The following is a 14,691-nucleotide window of genomic DNA, read 5'->3' on the forward strand; positions in this document are numbered from 1 at the left end:
AGGACTCAGCTAACACAGACTGAAAGATGACCATGTGAGAAGGTGCTATCTACAAGCCAAGGAGACTCCTCAGAAGAAACCAACCCTGTGACACCTTGATCTTGGACTTCCAGCCTTCAGAACTGTGAGAAAATAAATTTCTGTGGTTTAAGCCACCAAGTCTGTGGTATTTTGTTGTGGCAGCCTTAGCAAACTAAGCCTAAATTTCATTTTTGGCATGCACCAGGGTTAAAGGAGGGTGTGGGTGCCTCCTAGGGATGGCCCTGCATCAAGATGCTTTCTGAAGACCAAGGCACCCAGGCCCATTGGTGCTGGGCATTTGGCATGAAGAGCCTCCTGGATTTTCCTCCTGCACATCTGTGACCAATACTCCTGGCTGTTCCCTTTGTACCATCAGAGCAGACTTTCTGACTTCTAAGTCCAGTCACTCTTGCTCAAAGTGGATTTCAGACCTCTTGGATTTCAGGCCTCTTGGAAGTAACTTGGATCTCATTTTTAAAAGAGGCTCATTTACACAACTGTATCTGCTCATTGCTTTTATCTGCTCTTTGTTGTTGCTTGGATAACACCTGTTCAGTGACTCAAATTGTGCCTTCCATCTGCCTTTTGAAAGAACAGAGTAACATAAATTTAAATGCATATGTGGTAAAAGGTGTTTTATTTTCCAAGACAGGAATGAGGTAATTTGGAATTGATAATACTCAAAAGTGCCACCCATGTTTTTTTTTTCCTTAAAATTTTTCTCATCCTCCCAGTTTCTCACCACATGACAAATCAGGTGCCTTCCTACTTACTGCTCACTCAACAAGTCACTGTTTAGGCTGACTTTTACACACATGGACTGGTATTCCTACTTGGTTAGCATCAATTCATAACTCAGATATTCTTTATTGAATATTGAAATTAAAATGGCTTTCCTGATGGGTTATCTCCATTTCCTCACCTGTAAATAAGAAGCTTTAAAGATGATTTCTAAGATATAATTTCACTTTTATGTGGAATCTAAAGAACAAAATAAATAAAACAGAAACATACTCATAGATACGGAGAACAGATCAATGGTTGCCTGATAGGAGGGAGGTTGGGGGTTGGGTAAAAAAGATGAAGGGATTAAAAAGTAGAAATTGGTCGTTACAAACAGTCACAGGGATGTAAAGTACAGCATAAGGAATGCAGTCAATAATATTGTATTAGCTATGTATGGTGCCAAGTGGCTACTAGACTTACTGGAGGGATCAGTTTGTAAATTATGGAAATGTCTAACCATTATGCTGTACACTGAAACTAATATAAAATAATATTGAAAGTCAACCATAATTTAAAAATATATAATTATAAACTAAAAAAAAAAAAAAAAAAAAAATTTAAAAAAGGGAACATTCAAAGAAAATTTTTTTTTTTACAAAAAAAACAAAAAAAAAAAAAAAAAAAAGAAAGGTATCTTCTACCTGCCAAGATTGTGATTCTCTCTTTTGCAAGATGGACATGAGTTCCTCTATGTCTCCAAACAGCAAGTCATCATTCTATTCAAATATTATTCATTTCATTCATTAGCTTAAATGCTGTTGACTGAGGGATTGAATTAATTAAGGAATACCATTAGGTTCCTGACCCCAGGGAACACATAGATAAATAAGACAGTTTCTGCCAGTCAAGAACTCACACTCAGAAGGGAAGACAGATGTTGTTTAGTTCAGCTTTTCTTACTTTGTTTTCAGTTAGTTTTACTTATTATGATAATAAAAGTGTAAATTTATTTAGTACCTACTCTGTGTCAAGCATATTGCTGGGTATTATACAAAGAATCCTCATACTCAACAAAGTAGATACTATTGATGCTATTTTAAAGATTAAAAACTGAGGGCCAGAAAATGACAAAATCTAGTCTAGTTGACTCCTTGTCATATATATAACATGAGCTATATGAGCTTTACTGTTTCTGGAAAGAAAAGCAGAATGGCACTATAATTTGACCTTAAAAAAGGCAGCAAGTGTCATTGATTATATTTTCAATTCATTCACTTAACCAACATTTATTGAGCATCTTCTCAACGTCCAACCTATACTAGACATTGGGGATAAAATTGAAAAGCTAAGTATTCTTCTGATCTGCTCCTGATGTAGTCAGTTGTCGTGAAGGAGAAAGAAGTATGACTAATAATTACAATGAAATAGGACCAATACTATGATGTAATAGCAACAGAGTGCTCTGGGATCCCAGAAGAGAGGGCAACTAACTCTGGGACCGAGCGCTCAGGGAGGGTGACCTTTGAGCTGTGTCTCAAAGGGCGAATAGGAATTCACCAAGCAGAAAGAAGGAGAAGGACATTCCGAGCAGAGGAAACAAAGTGTCAAAGTCTAGGGATATTAACAGAATACTGCATTTTGGGAATGATGAGAAATTCTGTGTGGCCGAGATAGAGGAAGCGAGTGAGACGGGAAGATGATGGAGCCAGCTGGAGAGGTCGGCTGGGGCCACATTGAAGAGTCCATTCAGAATTATCCTTTGACTGACGGAGATTTTTCTAGGGGGGTAGTGACGTCACCTGATTTGTCTTTAACAAGAGAGCCCTGGCTTCAGTGTGGAGCAGTTATTATCAGCCCTGGCTGCACATCAGAATAACATGAGAAAAAAAAAAAAAAAAGAATAACATGGTAACATGGGGAGCTTTAAAAATTCTGATGCCTAATGCTGTATACCAGATCAATGAAATAAGAGTTCCCAGGAATGGGACCCAGACATAGGGATTAAAAATAAAAATAAAAAACCTCTCTAGGTAATTACAATGCAGCCAAGGTTGAGAACCACTAGTATGGAGAATACTCCAGAGAAGAAATACTGCTGGCGAGGAGACCAGTAAAAAGACTACTGGATAAGGCCTGGAGAACACAGCCAGGGCAGAGGTTCTCAAACTTCAGTCTGATCACAATCACTTGGAAGCCTTTCTAAAATGCAGACTTGCAGGCTCCAGCTCCCAGCTTCTGGTTCAGTAGGTCTGGGGTGGGGACAGAGAATTTGCACTTTTAACCATTTCCTAGGTGATGCTGATGCTGCTGATGCAGGGACCTCACTTTGCGAACCATAGGTCTGTGGTCTGGCAGTGGAGATGGAGAGGAGAAAATAGATTAGACTGTATTTCAGAGGTAGGAAAAGAGGGATCAGGCAACTGGGTGGATGGTGTTTCTTTTGATCAAAATGGGAATGAAGAATCCCTTTTTGCTTTAGGGATGATATGGGGGAGAAGACGTTTGGACATGGAGCGCTTGACATCTTTGTTAGAAAAATCTAGGCGGAGGCACCTAGTCAGCAGCTGGAAATACTTTTCTAACAGGAAGAAGTGAGGCAAATCCTGGGACAAATCAGGACCTCAGACTTAGCCTAATTAAAAATGGATATGGACTGATAACTATAACTATAACTATGGCAATATATATATATATATATATAGTTATAGTTATAGTTATATATATATATATTGCCTGAAAATATGTATTACTTTTACTGAGGCCATTTTTTCTGATGACATGTCTCATCAATAAAAGACCATGATGATGTCTTTTTAGCCACTCTGCAAAACAAAAGATCACAAATGTTCGTAGGTCAAAATGTTACACTGCGTCCACCAGTTTTTTCTATGTATCTTCACACGTGAATTTGAAAAGCAAATATAACCTTTATTTCTTTGTTTATTTTGATAGTTATTATGTTTGTCTCTTATTTGTGCGATGAGTCCAAGGCAGTCGGTTGAGTCTCAGTTTCCCCAGTGGTGAAAGGTGGGGGATGGATTTAGTAACTGCCAGGGACTCTTCCAATCCCAGCATTCCATGAGTTTGCCTTTGATTCTGTGTCAGTTTTGCCACAAGGATATCCAGGAGCTGGTAACACTGGAAAAGTTTTTTGCCTGTTTTAACTTTTTTAGAGTACGTTTCTATCAAAAAAAAAAAAAATAGTAAGGCCTTATTGTCAGAGCTATGTCTTAGAGGTATTTCCAAACTTGTTTCTTATTCCTCACTTGACAAGTGCTGTCATGGGGCTCCATCACTCCTAGGCTAACAGCTACCAATAAATAGAAAATTATTTCCAACCAGCTAACATGCTGTTTACTTTCCAGAAAAATTGCACTTTCCAATCTGACAGTTGATCAAGGGGTACCCCGCTGCTGTCAGCAGGGAGAAATGTTTAAACACAGAGATGGGAGTTTAAACATTTTCTCATTATCACAGAATAAGGGGGGAAAAAAACCACAAATAAATAAATAAGTAAAAATGGCATCCAGACTCTCTAACCCCCTGCTGAGAGAGTAATGAAGCTGAGTCATGTGACCAGAGGAGTGGTCTTTTATCTCTGGCCCCAGTACCGTTACTCAAGTGACACCTGTCACATGACCCAACTTCGGTGCTTTTATCTGTCTTCCTCAGCCACGCTTTTGGAGAATTGTCTTTTCCAGAGATATGTGGCCCATTGTGGCCACTGCAGTGGGCTCTTAGTGCTATTAGACTGGTCTTTTGCGTTTCCTGCCTCAAATCCCCTAGATCTTTCCTCAAACATAGTTTAAACATAATAAATTACAAAACACATACAAAACTAAAACAAAAGAAAAAAAACCTCAAAAGACAAAAAAAAAAAATCAATGTTGTTATTATATTTCATACAAGTCTGCAAGAATTAAAATTTGTCTGGAGGAAAAAAAGTCTATATTTTAAAGCACTACTCTTCATTTTTGAATGTTACTAGAGCAGGAGGTTAATAAAACCCAAGTGTACTGTGTTATGAAAGTGCTAGCAACTTTAATTAGCCAGGTTTGCAATGGTGAGCCATTGTCACAAAGAGAACCAGAACCAGGTATTGTCACCTTTCCCCCACAAACTTTCTTCCAAAACCCAATCTAACTCTTACTCTTTGACTTGGTTTCTTATTGTCCCCATGGACAATGTTAAATAGTATGGCTGGGGGAGGTTTCCCTGACAGGTGGCAGTGGAGCAAAGGCTAGAGTAGGCTGTGTGGACACTTGGGAGAATGGGTTCCAGGCAAGAAAGAGCCAGGTAAAAGCCTAAGAAAGGAGCATGCCTAGTGTGTCCCATTGATTCTTCTAACTTCTTTTTTCTTCAGCCCATAAAAATGCATAAATCTCTCTAGTGCTAAACGAACCCTCCCAGCCCTTTCACATTCTAGCTAGCACTCACTCTTTTCCAGCTTTTTTGTGCAGTTTCTGAAAGATATTCCCTGCTTCTGCTTTTTTACCATTCAGTCTCTCTCTAATCCATTGTATTTTTCCGCGAGCATCATTCTATGAAACTGCTTTCTTATAGGTCACCAGTGACCAGTAACCACCAAAATCCATGGCCTACATTAGCTTATACCCTCCTGATGCTTTTCTCCATAGGCCACTCAATCTTGAAATGCTCTTCTCTTAATTTTTGTTACAGGCTGATTCTAGTTTTCTGTCCCACCCTTGGCCCCCGACCAATTTCTAGCAACTAATGCTTTGTCTCCTTTGCTGATTCTTCTTTCTTCCACCTTGTGCTTCTTCTCTTTACGTATGTTCTCTTGGGCAATCACATCTTTGGGACCTGAAGGTTATGATTATGTAGGGGATGCCCACATGTAGCCAGTCCTTATTTCCTGATTCCAATTGCCTGATGCACACTGGCAACTCACGGTCTAGCAATGAGCTCATAAATTTCTCTCCTGATTATCTGACTCTGAATGATCTAACAAGGCATCCAGGCCCCCAGATGGGACACCTTGCAGCCATTCTTCACCCCCTGATTGCTCCCTGCACCTCTAGAATTCACAGCTGGTTAGTTGCTGTGGTAGATTCTACTGGTTTTCTTCCAATTCTTCAGGAACGTGAACCTCAGGAAAGGTGATCCTAGCTTTAGATCAGGAGTAAATCCTGACCATTCTAAAGCAGGGAAAAGAGAAATAATAAACATCATAAATCTATCTAATAACGCTTGCTAGCACTCTAGGGGTGGATATGTGACAGTCTGAACAGTAAGATGAGAAGAAAATAGTGCTTTCTTTGGAAAAAAAAAAGCACACAGGAAGAGATACCTTCTTCAACTGGACAGTCATGCTTGCTTGTGGTGCCTGGAACTGTGGCAGCCTCTTGTGACCATGATAGGGACAAGCTTGAGACTTAAGGCAAAAAGACACCCAAGATGTAATGAAGAATGATAGAAAGAACCTGGGTTATTGATGATGTTGACCCATCAGATTAATCAATTCTGGAACCAACTACTTCTGGACTTCTTATGGGAAATAATGGCCTCATGGATTAAGCCATTAAATTGCTGTTTTCAATTCCTTACAGCCAAGAACATTCTGTCCCTTTTACATTTTCCTCATACAGGGTTATCTTCTCACCCCCCTCAAGTGCCTGCTTGGCAAACTCTCACTTCAAGATAAGGTTTAACTGTCACCTCCTGTATGATGGGGCACACTGATATGTTGTCATTAGATCTTGTGTTTATATCCATCTAACTCTCCATTAGACTATAAGATCCCTGGGGGTACTGTTAGTTTTTGTATTTCTAGTACCTAGATGTTTGTTGAATGAATTAATAAATAAATGGGAAGGTTTATATTATATTTTGGTTCAGTTTAGGGCTCCCACAATTTTTTTTTTTTGGTAATATTCAACGATAGTTCTTACAATAGAAACAAAATTTTACAAGGATGATAATAAACTTGGATGAATTCATTACTGAGTACCCCAGATCTTATACCAGGTACCCATTAATCTACTTAGGGACAGAAAAGAGTAAAGAGTAGAGAACGTGAATAGGATCAGACAGGATGGACTAAAATAAAACTGAGAATTCATTTGCGAAAGGTGTCATGAGTAACAAAGAGGTGTTAATCCTACGTGTCAATGTAACCTTTAGCAAAAAAAGAACTTTGGTTCTAAGAAATGTAACTGCTCAGAGTGATTTATATTATTCCAGAAGGTAACTCCCACTGGATGCTCCCAGGGATTTTATTTTAAAAAAGGTGAATAATTTCTAGAATAACTCCAAGGTGGTGTTAGATGCACACTTAAAACATTAAGAAATGTTAGAAGATATGACCAACTCATAAAAACCCTAGCCCCTGTGTCAGCACGGTTCAAAAGAACTTTCTGCAATGACGGAAATATTCTATATGCATTATGCATTATGGTAGCCTCTAGCCACATGTGGCTATTGAGCTCTTGAAATGTGGTTAGCAAGACTGAGGAATTGAATGTTCAATTTAATTAAATTTATATTTAACTAGTCACATGCAGCTAGTAGCTCCATGTTGGACAGTGCAAGTATGTTTTCTGTGTCCTGGTGTTAGTCAGGACAGGCTAGGTTATACTGCAGTAACAACTCCCAAATATTAGTGACTTAAAGTTTTATTTCTCTTTCCCAGTATACATCCATCACGTAATCTGGGGACTCTGTGTTACATCTCCTCCTTCTGGGACCCTTTTGGATGCTGCTGGTCATTGTAACAGAGGGAACAATAAAGAGAGATCTGGAGGGTTTTACACTGGCAATCAAATGAATGCTTGGCTCAGAAGTGATACATATCACTTTCTCTCATAATTCATTGGCCAGCACTAATCATACAGTCCTATCCACCCCAGAGGGCCAGGAAATGCCACCCAATTATGGAGCATGGGGGACAAATAGTAGGTGAGTAGCACTGGTGACTGAACAAGTAAGCATCACTAAAATAATACATCAAATTGAACAAAAATAATTCATGGTTTTAAAAGTTAGGTGTATGTTTATACAAAGGAATCAACAAAAACATATGCACAAACACCAGGAATGCTCCTTTTACAAAATCAAGGAAGGAAGGAAGATTGGAGTGGTTTGGTGTTTTACATATAATTTTTATTAAGCTTTTCAATAAGCAAATCAGTTAATTAAAGGAGAAAAAGAAGGAAGCATAAGCATAATTTATCTTCCATTATAATTAAAGAGGATAATTTTACCTTTTAAAAAATCTTTTTTTGAGAAATAAAATGAGTCTACCCAGTCTTGCAACAATAGGATCTTACTATAATTCTAAGTATAGGCTATCCGCGGCTGTTTAAAACTGATGTTAGACAATCTTGGAATTAGATGAGACCTTAGAGGCCAGTTATTTTAATCTACAATATGGGGATCCCTCCTACAGCTTTCCATATCTTCTGGGTGCAGAGGAAGCCCAGTGCTGTTCCGGGAATTCATTTGATTGGCAGACAGGTAAAACTGAGAACTCTTTCTGCTGTATCAAAAGCAGTATCTCTGAGCTTTCAATGTATTTGCCCTGGCTCCACAGCCCCCAAGCAGAGGGCCAGCCCCCTTTGCTCTGTGAGAACCCTCAGCCCCCTAGAAAGAGTTTCTCTGTCCCCCAGGTTTTCTCTTTGGGGCTATTCCGCCTTGTGCCTTGCTCCCCATGCCATCTATTCTTCTATTAGCCCTTCTTGGACCATGCAGAACAGAGTTGGGGTAGGGTGCAAAAAAGCAAAGACTTTAAGTACAGAGAGTTTGAGCATCAAATCCTAGATACTTGATTTGATTCTGAGTTCTCCGTAAAGTGGAGAATAACTACATCTATCTCTTCATCTTGTTAAGAGGATGAAACAGAATTAGAGCTGTAAACTAATAGATGCACAATAAATATTAACTTCATTACGATGTTTCTTTTAAAGTGTGATGGATAGAGTTAAATTTAATATTTTTTATGTGATCTGATCAGTAGAGAGTAAACTATTTCTCCTCTCTAGAATACCACCCTATTCCTTCATTTATATCACTTAAAATTATTAGCATTATCTTTTCTGGGCAGCCAGACATACCATTAATTCATGTTGTACTTAAATGTACCAATTTCCACTATGTCACAGCCTTACTTAACTTGTTGACATTTTAAGCCTCAAGTGTAAGTTAATCAGATGAAATTTGATAGGAATAATGGTCGTATTGGCTTGTTGCTCATTAGTTTATTTGTTTGTTTTGCTTTTCATAGACTTTTAAAAGAGCAGTTTTAGGATCACAGCAATATTCAGCAGAAGTTACAGAGATTTCTCATATACCCGCTACCCCCACACATGCATAGCCTCCCCCATTACCAACATCCCTCACCAGAGTGGTACATTTGTAACCACTGATGAACCTACACTAACACATCATTATCATCTAAAGTCCATAGTTTACATTAGAGTTCATTCTGGGTGTTGCACATTCTATGGGTTTGGACAATTTATAATGACTTGTATCCACCATTACAATATCATACATAGTTTCACTGCTTTACAAATCCTCTGTGCTCCGTCTGCTCATCATTCCCTCCCTAACCCCTGGCAACCACTGATTTCTTACCGTCTCCATAGCGTTGCCTTCTCCAGAATGTCGTGTATTTGTAATCGTAGAGGATATAGCGTCTTCAGATTGGCTTCTTTCACTTGGTAATATGCATTTACGTTTTCATGGCTTGAAGCTCATTTCATTTTAGTGCTGAGTAACATTCAATTGTCTGGATGCCCACAGTTTATTTATCCATTCACCTACTGAAGGATATCTTGGTTGTTTCCAAGTTCGAACTATTATGAATAAAGCTGCTATAAACATCTGAGTGCAGATTTTTCTGTGGAGGTAAATTTTCGTCTCCTTTGGGTAAATCCCAAGGAGCATGATTTCTGGGTCACATGGTAAGACATGCTTCATTTTGTGAGAAACTCCCAAACTGTCTTCCGATGTGGTTGTACCATTTTGCACTCTCACCAGCAGGGAGCGAGAGCTCCTGTCACTCTGCATCCTCGCTAGCATTCAGTGTTGTCAGTGTTCTGGAATTTGGTCATCCCAATAGGTGTGCGGTCGTACACGCTAGCTCTTGTCAAGGTCTCAGTTTTTTGAATCATGACTCGAAGCTAAATATCAGCTGCCTCTTCAAGAGTTGTATGTTCTACAGACTTAATAAGTATGTGATTACTGGAAAGACCACAGACATTGGAGACCGCCAGACCTGAGATTTGTATCTTAACTCTGGTACTACTAGGGAGGAATTATTTAACTTCTGTGAGCCAGTTTCCTCCTTCGTAAAATGGAAGTCATAAATTAATAATAACAGTACTTACTTCAGTGAATTGTATAAATAATGTAACTTCTCTGATTTTATTCAAGTGATTAATAAAAATATTTGACCAGAAAGAGACTCAAGACTGAAACTTGTATCATATCACTATCGACTTTTCTCTAGGTTGAATAACCACTGTTCTTTGAGCACATATATCTGCCCCATCATCCAGCCCACACAGTTTCATCTTTCAGGTATATCTGGACATTTGTCAAATGCTTTACTAAAATCAAATACTCACTAAGGTATTTGTACACCTTTTCCCTTCTTCCATCTCAGATTTTCGGTGGATACATACTATTTTTAATTCTCTCTTAATTAGTTCCTCCTTGTACTTCTAAAGGATATATAGAGATCTCTGGTTTCTAGGTTACTACATTTCCTGAGTGGATGATCTCTCTACGAAGTAATTTGAGTTTCCCTGGCTTCTTTTAGAAGGAGTTATTGTAGAAAAGGATACATGTGTTAGCTGAGACAAATCTCTCATTTTATTCGAGGGTTATGTGTGTGTGTGCACATGCATGTGTGTCTGTCTGATGGTGCAACAGGGCTTGAATTACATCTTTGGAACTCTTTGATCTTATCTATCTATTCAGTATCTCCACCATCAAATCAGAGCTTAGACTTCTCACCACTTTTGCTATCATCACAAACAATCAGGATTCAGTAGAAGGAGATAGTCTGAAATTTAATTCTAACCAGTAGCTCATTCTATTCAAACTCTTAAAATCTGGCTGTGGTGGGGTGGTAATGTGTTTTGACAGTACAGGTAGTGAAGGAAAGTGCCCCCTAGGAAATCATAATGAAAAGTCTTAAGCAAGTCTTTTTGTTGACAACTTTATCCAAGTAACCATCTTCTCTAAACTTTAGACTAATCCTCTCCTTGCCACGGAAGTCCTTTTGTTTGGAGAAATTGTAAGTGAACACAAGAGTGATAGGCCTCTGTAAGCACTAGCTCTGTCTCCAAATTCTTTCAATGGTCAGTCTCCCATCTGTCCTGATGTCCTTTCTGCCCGAGGATCTCTCCATCGTATAACGAAATGGATGCAATTATCCAGAGATCCTCTTCTCAGACTATCTCAGTCTCTGTGTAATTTTTGAGCCAATCACTGTGAAATTCTAGGCAAATGACAATAGCAATAACTTTCCATTGCTTTTTCTTCAAGTGTTATGTAACATTGCCTTGGACATCATATTTAAAATATTTCAGGTCACAGGTGATGGTATAAAACCCTTGGTCCAGTGTGGAGTTAATTTGAAGCTTCTTGGTAGCTAAAGCGAGTTAAAACTGAAACGGCAGTAATGTAGCCCTGAAAATAAAATGAAGAATAAACAAAATCAAAATAATGAATGATATAGTACAGATCGAGAAAGGAAAATCTGTTAAACATTATCGAAAAGTTACTGATAGAATTATATGTATTGACAGAAAAGGCAATAGTAAATTATAACAGAGGCAGCATCTTACCTGTGGTAATAAGAACTAAGTAAGCTGTAAAATAACCAAAATCTATCTTTGAATATACAAACTAGAGTTGTGCCTCACCACACCCCACTGTATACATTTTTACCGTTCCTGAAACTTGACATTTTGAGGACCTTTGAAGAGTCTGAATTTTGAGACACCGCTGCCAGTTACAAGTCCCCGAACCCAATTTACATTTTGAATCTCTTAAAAAGTGAATATTTTAACATAAATTCAATTTAGTGAAAAAAATTTACAGGCCCCAAGTGTCTGTTGATTACAACTTTTAGTCTCTTTAACTCCAGCGCTGCCAGATTTTGCTGATCCCAAGCCATTTATTAAACAGTTTAATTGCTCTAGCTTTTCCCTTTTGCGGTTCGTCTCCTACCGGTTTTATCTCCTTACAGTAGTGCCAAGGGCCTAGGGACATCATGAGATTCCTGCAATAGAAGAGGAATCTGCCTCCTCCTTTTCTTTGATTGCTGGCGTTAGTGCCACGCAGCATTTAATTGATTTTCTATTGTGACCAATTTACATCTATGAGTTAACAATGCTTTGTGAAAAGTCACTATAGATCACAGAGGTGGGGTTATGCTTCTACCTTCTAGCTGCTTAATAAAACAGAATAACAACAGTAGAAATGATGGTTATGCTTAAGGAGCGCCATCATCGGAGGCCATTTCCATCGACGTCTTTGATAATTTTATAAAGCTCAAATCTTTTACTTTACAGAACGTAGCGAAAGCACATCCTATTCTCATAACTAGTGGGTTTAAGATGGCGTAATTACACAGTAAAATCTCTGCTGCAGAAAATGTTTTGCTTAGAAAACACCATATTATTTTATTGCCTATTTTAATTTCAATGGTATGTTGTCGAAATACTGACTCACGTAGTTCATAAGGGCTCTGAGGAACAGTTATAATTCTAAACATCCCTGCGCTTTCCAAATTTCTAAATACGACGATCTTAGAAGATCCGGAAGGCAGACACCCTTGGTGTGTACGTGCCTTCAAATATCAACGGCTAACGAGAGATCCAAGAGAAAGCGGCAAAAGGCTGAATCTTGCCATGTGAACGATGTTGTGGGGTGGGGTGTAGGGAGCATGCCAGTGGTTATCATCTAGGCCTCAAAAGTTCTGTTAGGAAGCACAGCCAAGCTGTGGTTGCCAAATGGGAGGCCAGACCGTAGTTTGATGCATGTGTCTTTGGATATAGCCAGAGTCACCTAAAGGGCTGGCTGGCTGGCTCCGTGCATGGGTCCCACCTCGAGTCCTCTCTCTTGATTACTGTCCCCTCTACCCACTATGGTAGGCTCAGTCTGGGAAGTGCTCTGGTAACATCTAGGGCTGTCTGTATTATGGTTGCTTGGGGGTTGTCCCACCTGGCTTCCTGTGCCTACCGGCGGAATTCCCTTTAAGGTAGGGTAGCTCTGAGAAAATACTCCACAGCATCTCTTCCTCCTAAAGATTACCCCGGAAAGATGGGCTGCCCAGGGCTGACTGAGGAGACTCCTGAGAGCAGCTGCATCTGTGACATTTGTGGATGGCTCCTGCCTGTCCATCAGGCCCCTGTAGTTCTTAGAACTTGCCTTGAATGAGAGGACTCCCTATAACCAACTACGCAGAAGGTGTAGCCTCAGAAGCCTGTAGCAGCGATGATTTGACTCTCATAGACTTCTAGAATCATCTCTTGGGCAGGTTCTGAAGCAGGACTTCACTGGCACTGCGAGCAGGAGGCCTGGTGGTAATTTGTACCATTATGGTGACTAAGCATCCTGGGTCACCTGAGATTGTGCCAGTTTCAGCACTAAACATACCACATCTCTGGACACCCCTCGGTCTCAAGCAAATGGGGACAGTTGGTCACCTGATCTTTGATTTTGTCCTATCAGCTGACAGAACTATATAGTTAAGGGGATACAAGATGCCAGTTGTAATCCTTTATTCCACCTCTGTCAGCCAAAGGCCTCATAATGACCTGTACATTCTGTCTGAGGAGCCTTACCAGTCCTCTGGGAGCGGGAGAGACAGGTAATGCACATTATTACCCTCCTTTCACAGGGGGTTAGGTCACCTGACCCTAGAGCGGGAATGAAGAGGCAGACACAGAACAGAGGCGCTCTGCGTCCACGGACCATGCCCTCTGCACCTGGCAGCCATCTCTTTTTGACCCTGTCCATAAGGAGCCTCACTGTTGGGACCACGTACCTGGAAGAATCTGGGTGATGTCACCCTTTCTCTTCACCAGCATTTGCTAAACTGGGCTGGGTGGTGACCTTTCTGGTACAAGGCCAAAAGGTCACACATTTCTGGTTTCAGCTGCACTCCTGAAACTGTAAACAAAGACTCCTCTATAGAGAAAAAAAAAAAAGAGAGAGAAGCACCAACATATTATTTCCTGGGATTTTTCATGGTGTACTTTTTATGTCTTTGTAATATTTGTCACTGGAAGAGATGTCAAAACATGAGCCAGACTTACCCACCAATAATTTATACTGACTCATGGAAAATTTACTTTACTGAATCTACTAATAGCTGTCAAGTGCCTCTTATTCAATCTAATTCAATGCATATTTGCCAAATGAACACTTGGGTAACGCATTATGCTAGGTGTTATAAGATGGCAAAAATAGGAATAGAACTGGGAGAACACACACGCAAGCAAACAAGGGCCAAAGTGAGGTGCAAACAAAGAACTATGACAGCCCCTCTTCTAAGTCTAAGGAGCTCAGGAAAAGCATGGACAAGGGCCCTTTGAACCTTGAAGGATGACCATGTTAACAGGCAAGGAATTCTAGGGAGGACAGTCCTGCCTGAGGGATCAGCATGAGCAAAGGCATGGAGGAAGGAAAGTGCTTGAGAGAATTGCAAGTAATCTTGCTTGGTTCAAGCAAGACAAACTAGAAGATAAAGTTGGAAAAATGGGTTAGAACCAGAGGGTGAAGAGAGTTGCTCTCAAGCCAAGGAGTCTGAATTTTAGTCCCAGTGATGATGGGGAACGAGCACTGTGCCGGGCTAGCTGTGTTTTGGAAAATTTCTAATCCTGCTACATTAGATACATTAGGCAATCTATTTAAATAGACTCTCAGGTACAACTTCTGTAAATTAAAAAAAATTGAAATATATAT

General features: G+C 39.7%; 1 protein-coding gene across 2 annotated transcripts in view; it reads right to left on the reverse strand.

Annotated features, from left to right (window-relative positions):
* Nucleotides 1-11,199: 11,199 nt before the first annotated feature.
* CDK15 (cyclin dependent kinase 15) overlaps nt 11,200-14,691 on the reverse strand; it is an 84,981-nt gene continuing 81,489 nt past the window's right edge. The window contains exons 13-14 of one of the 2 annotated variants that reach the window (XM_011369146.1): nt 13,772-13,914; nt 11,200-11,406 (exon numbers count right to left, since the gene is read on the reverse strand). In XM_011369146.1, the coding sequence (XP_011367448.1) occupies nt 13,805-13,914 (110 nt within the window). In that variant the 3' untranslated portion in view covers nt 11,200-11,406; nt 13,772-13,804. The remainder of the gene's footprint in view (nt 11,407-13,771; nt 13,915-14,691) is intronic. The other variant, XM_011369144.2, reaches the window with a different exon arrangement.

The sequence above is a fragment of the Pteropus vampyrus genome, unplaced genomic scaffold (assembly GCF_000151845.1).
Source record: "Pteropus vampyrus isolate Shadow unplaced genomic scaffold, Pvam_2.0 Scaffold146, whole genome shotgun sequence".
In the NCBI taxonomy this organism is placed as follows: domain Eukaryota; kingdom Metazoa; phylum Chordata; class Mammalia; order Chiroptera; family Pteropodidae; genus Pteropus; species Pteropus vampyrus.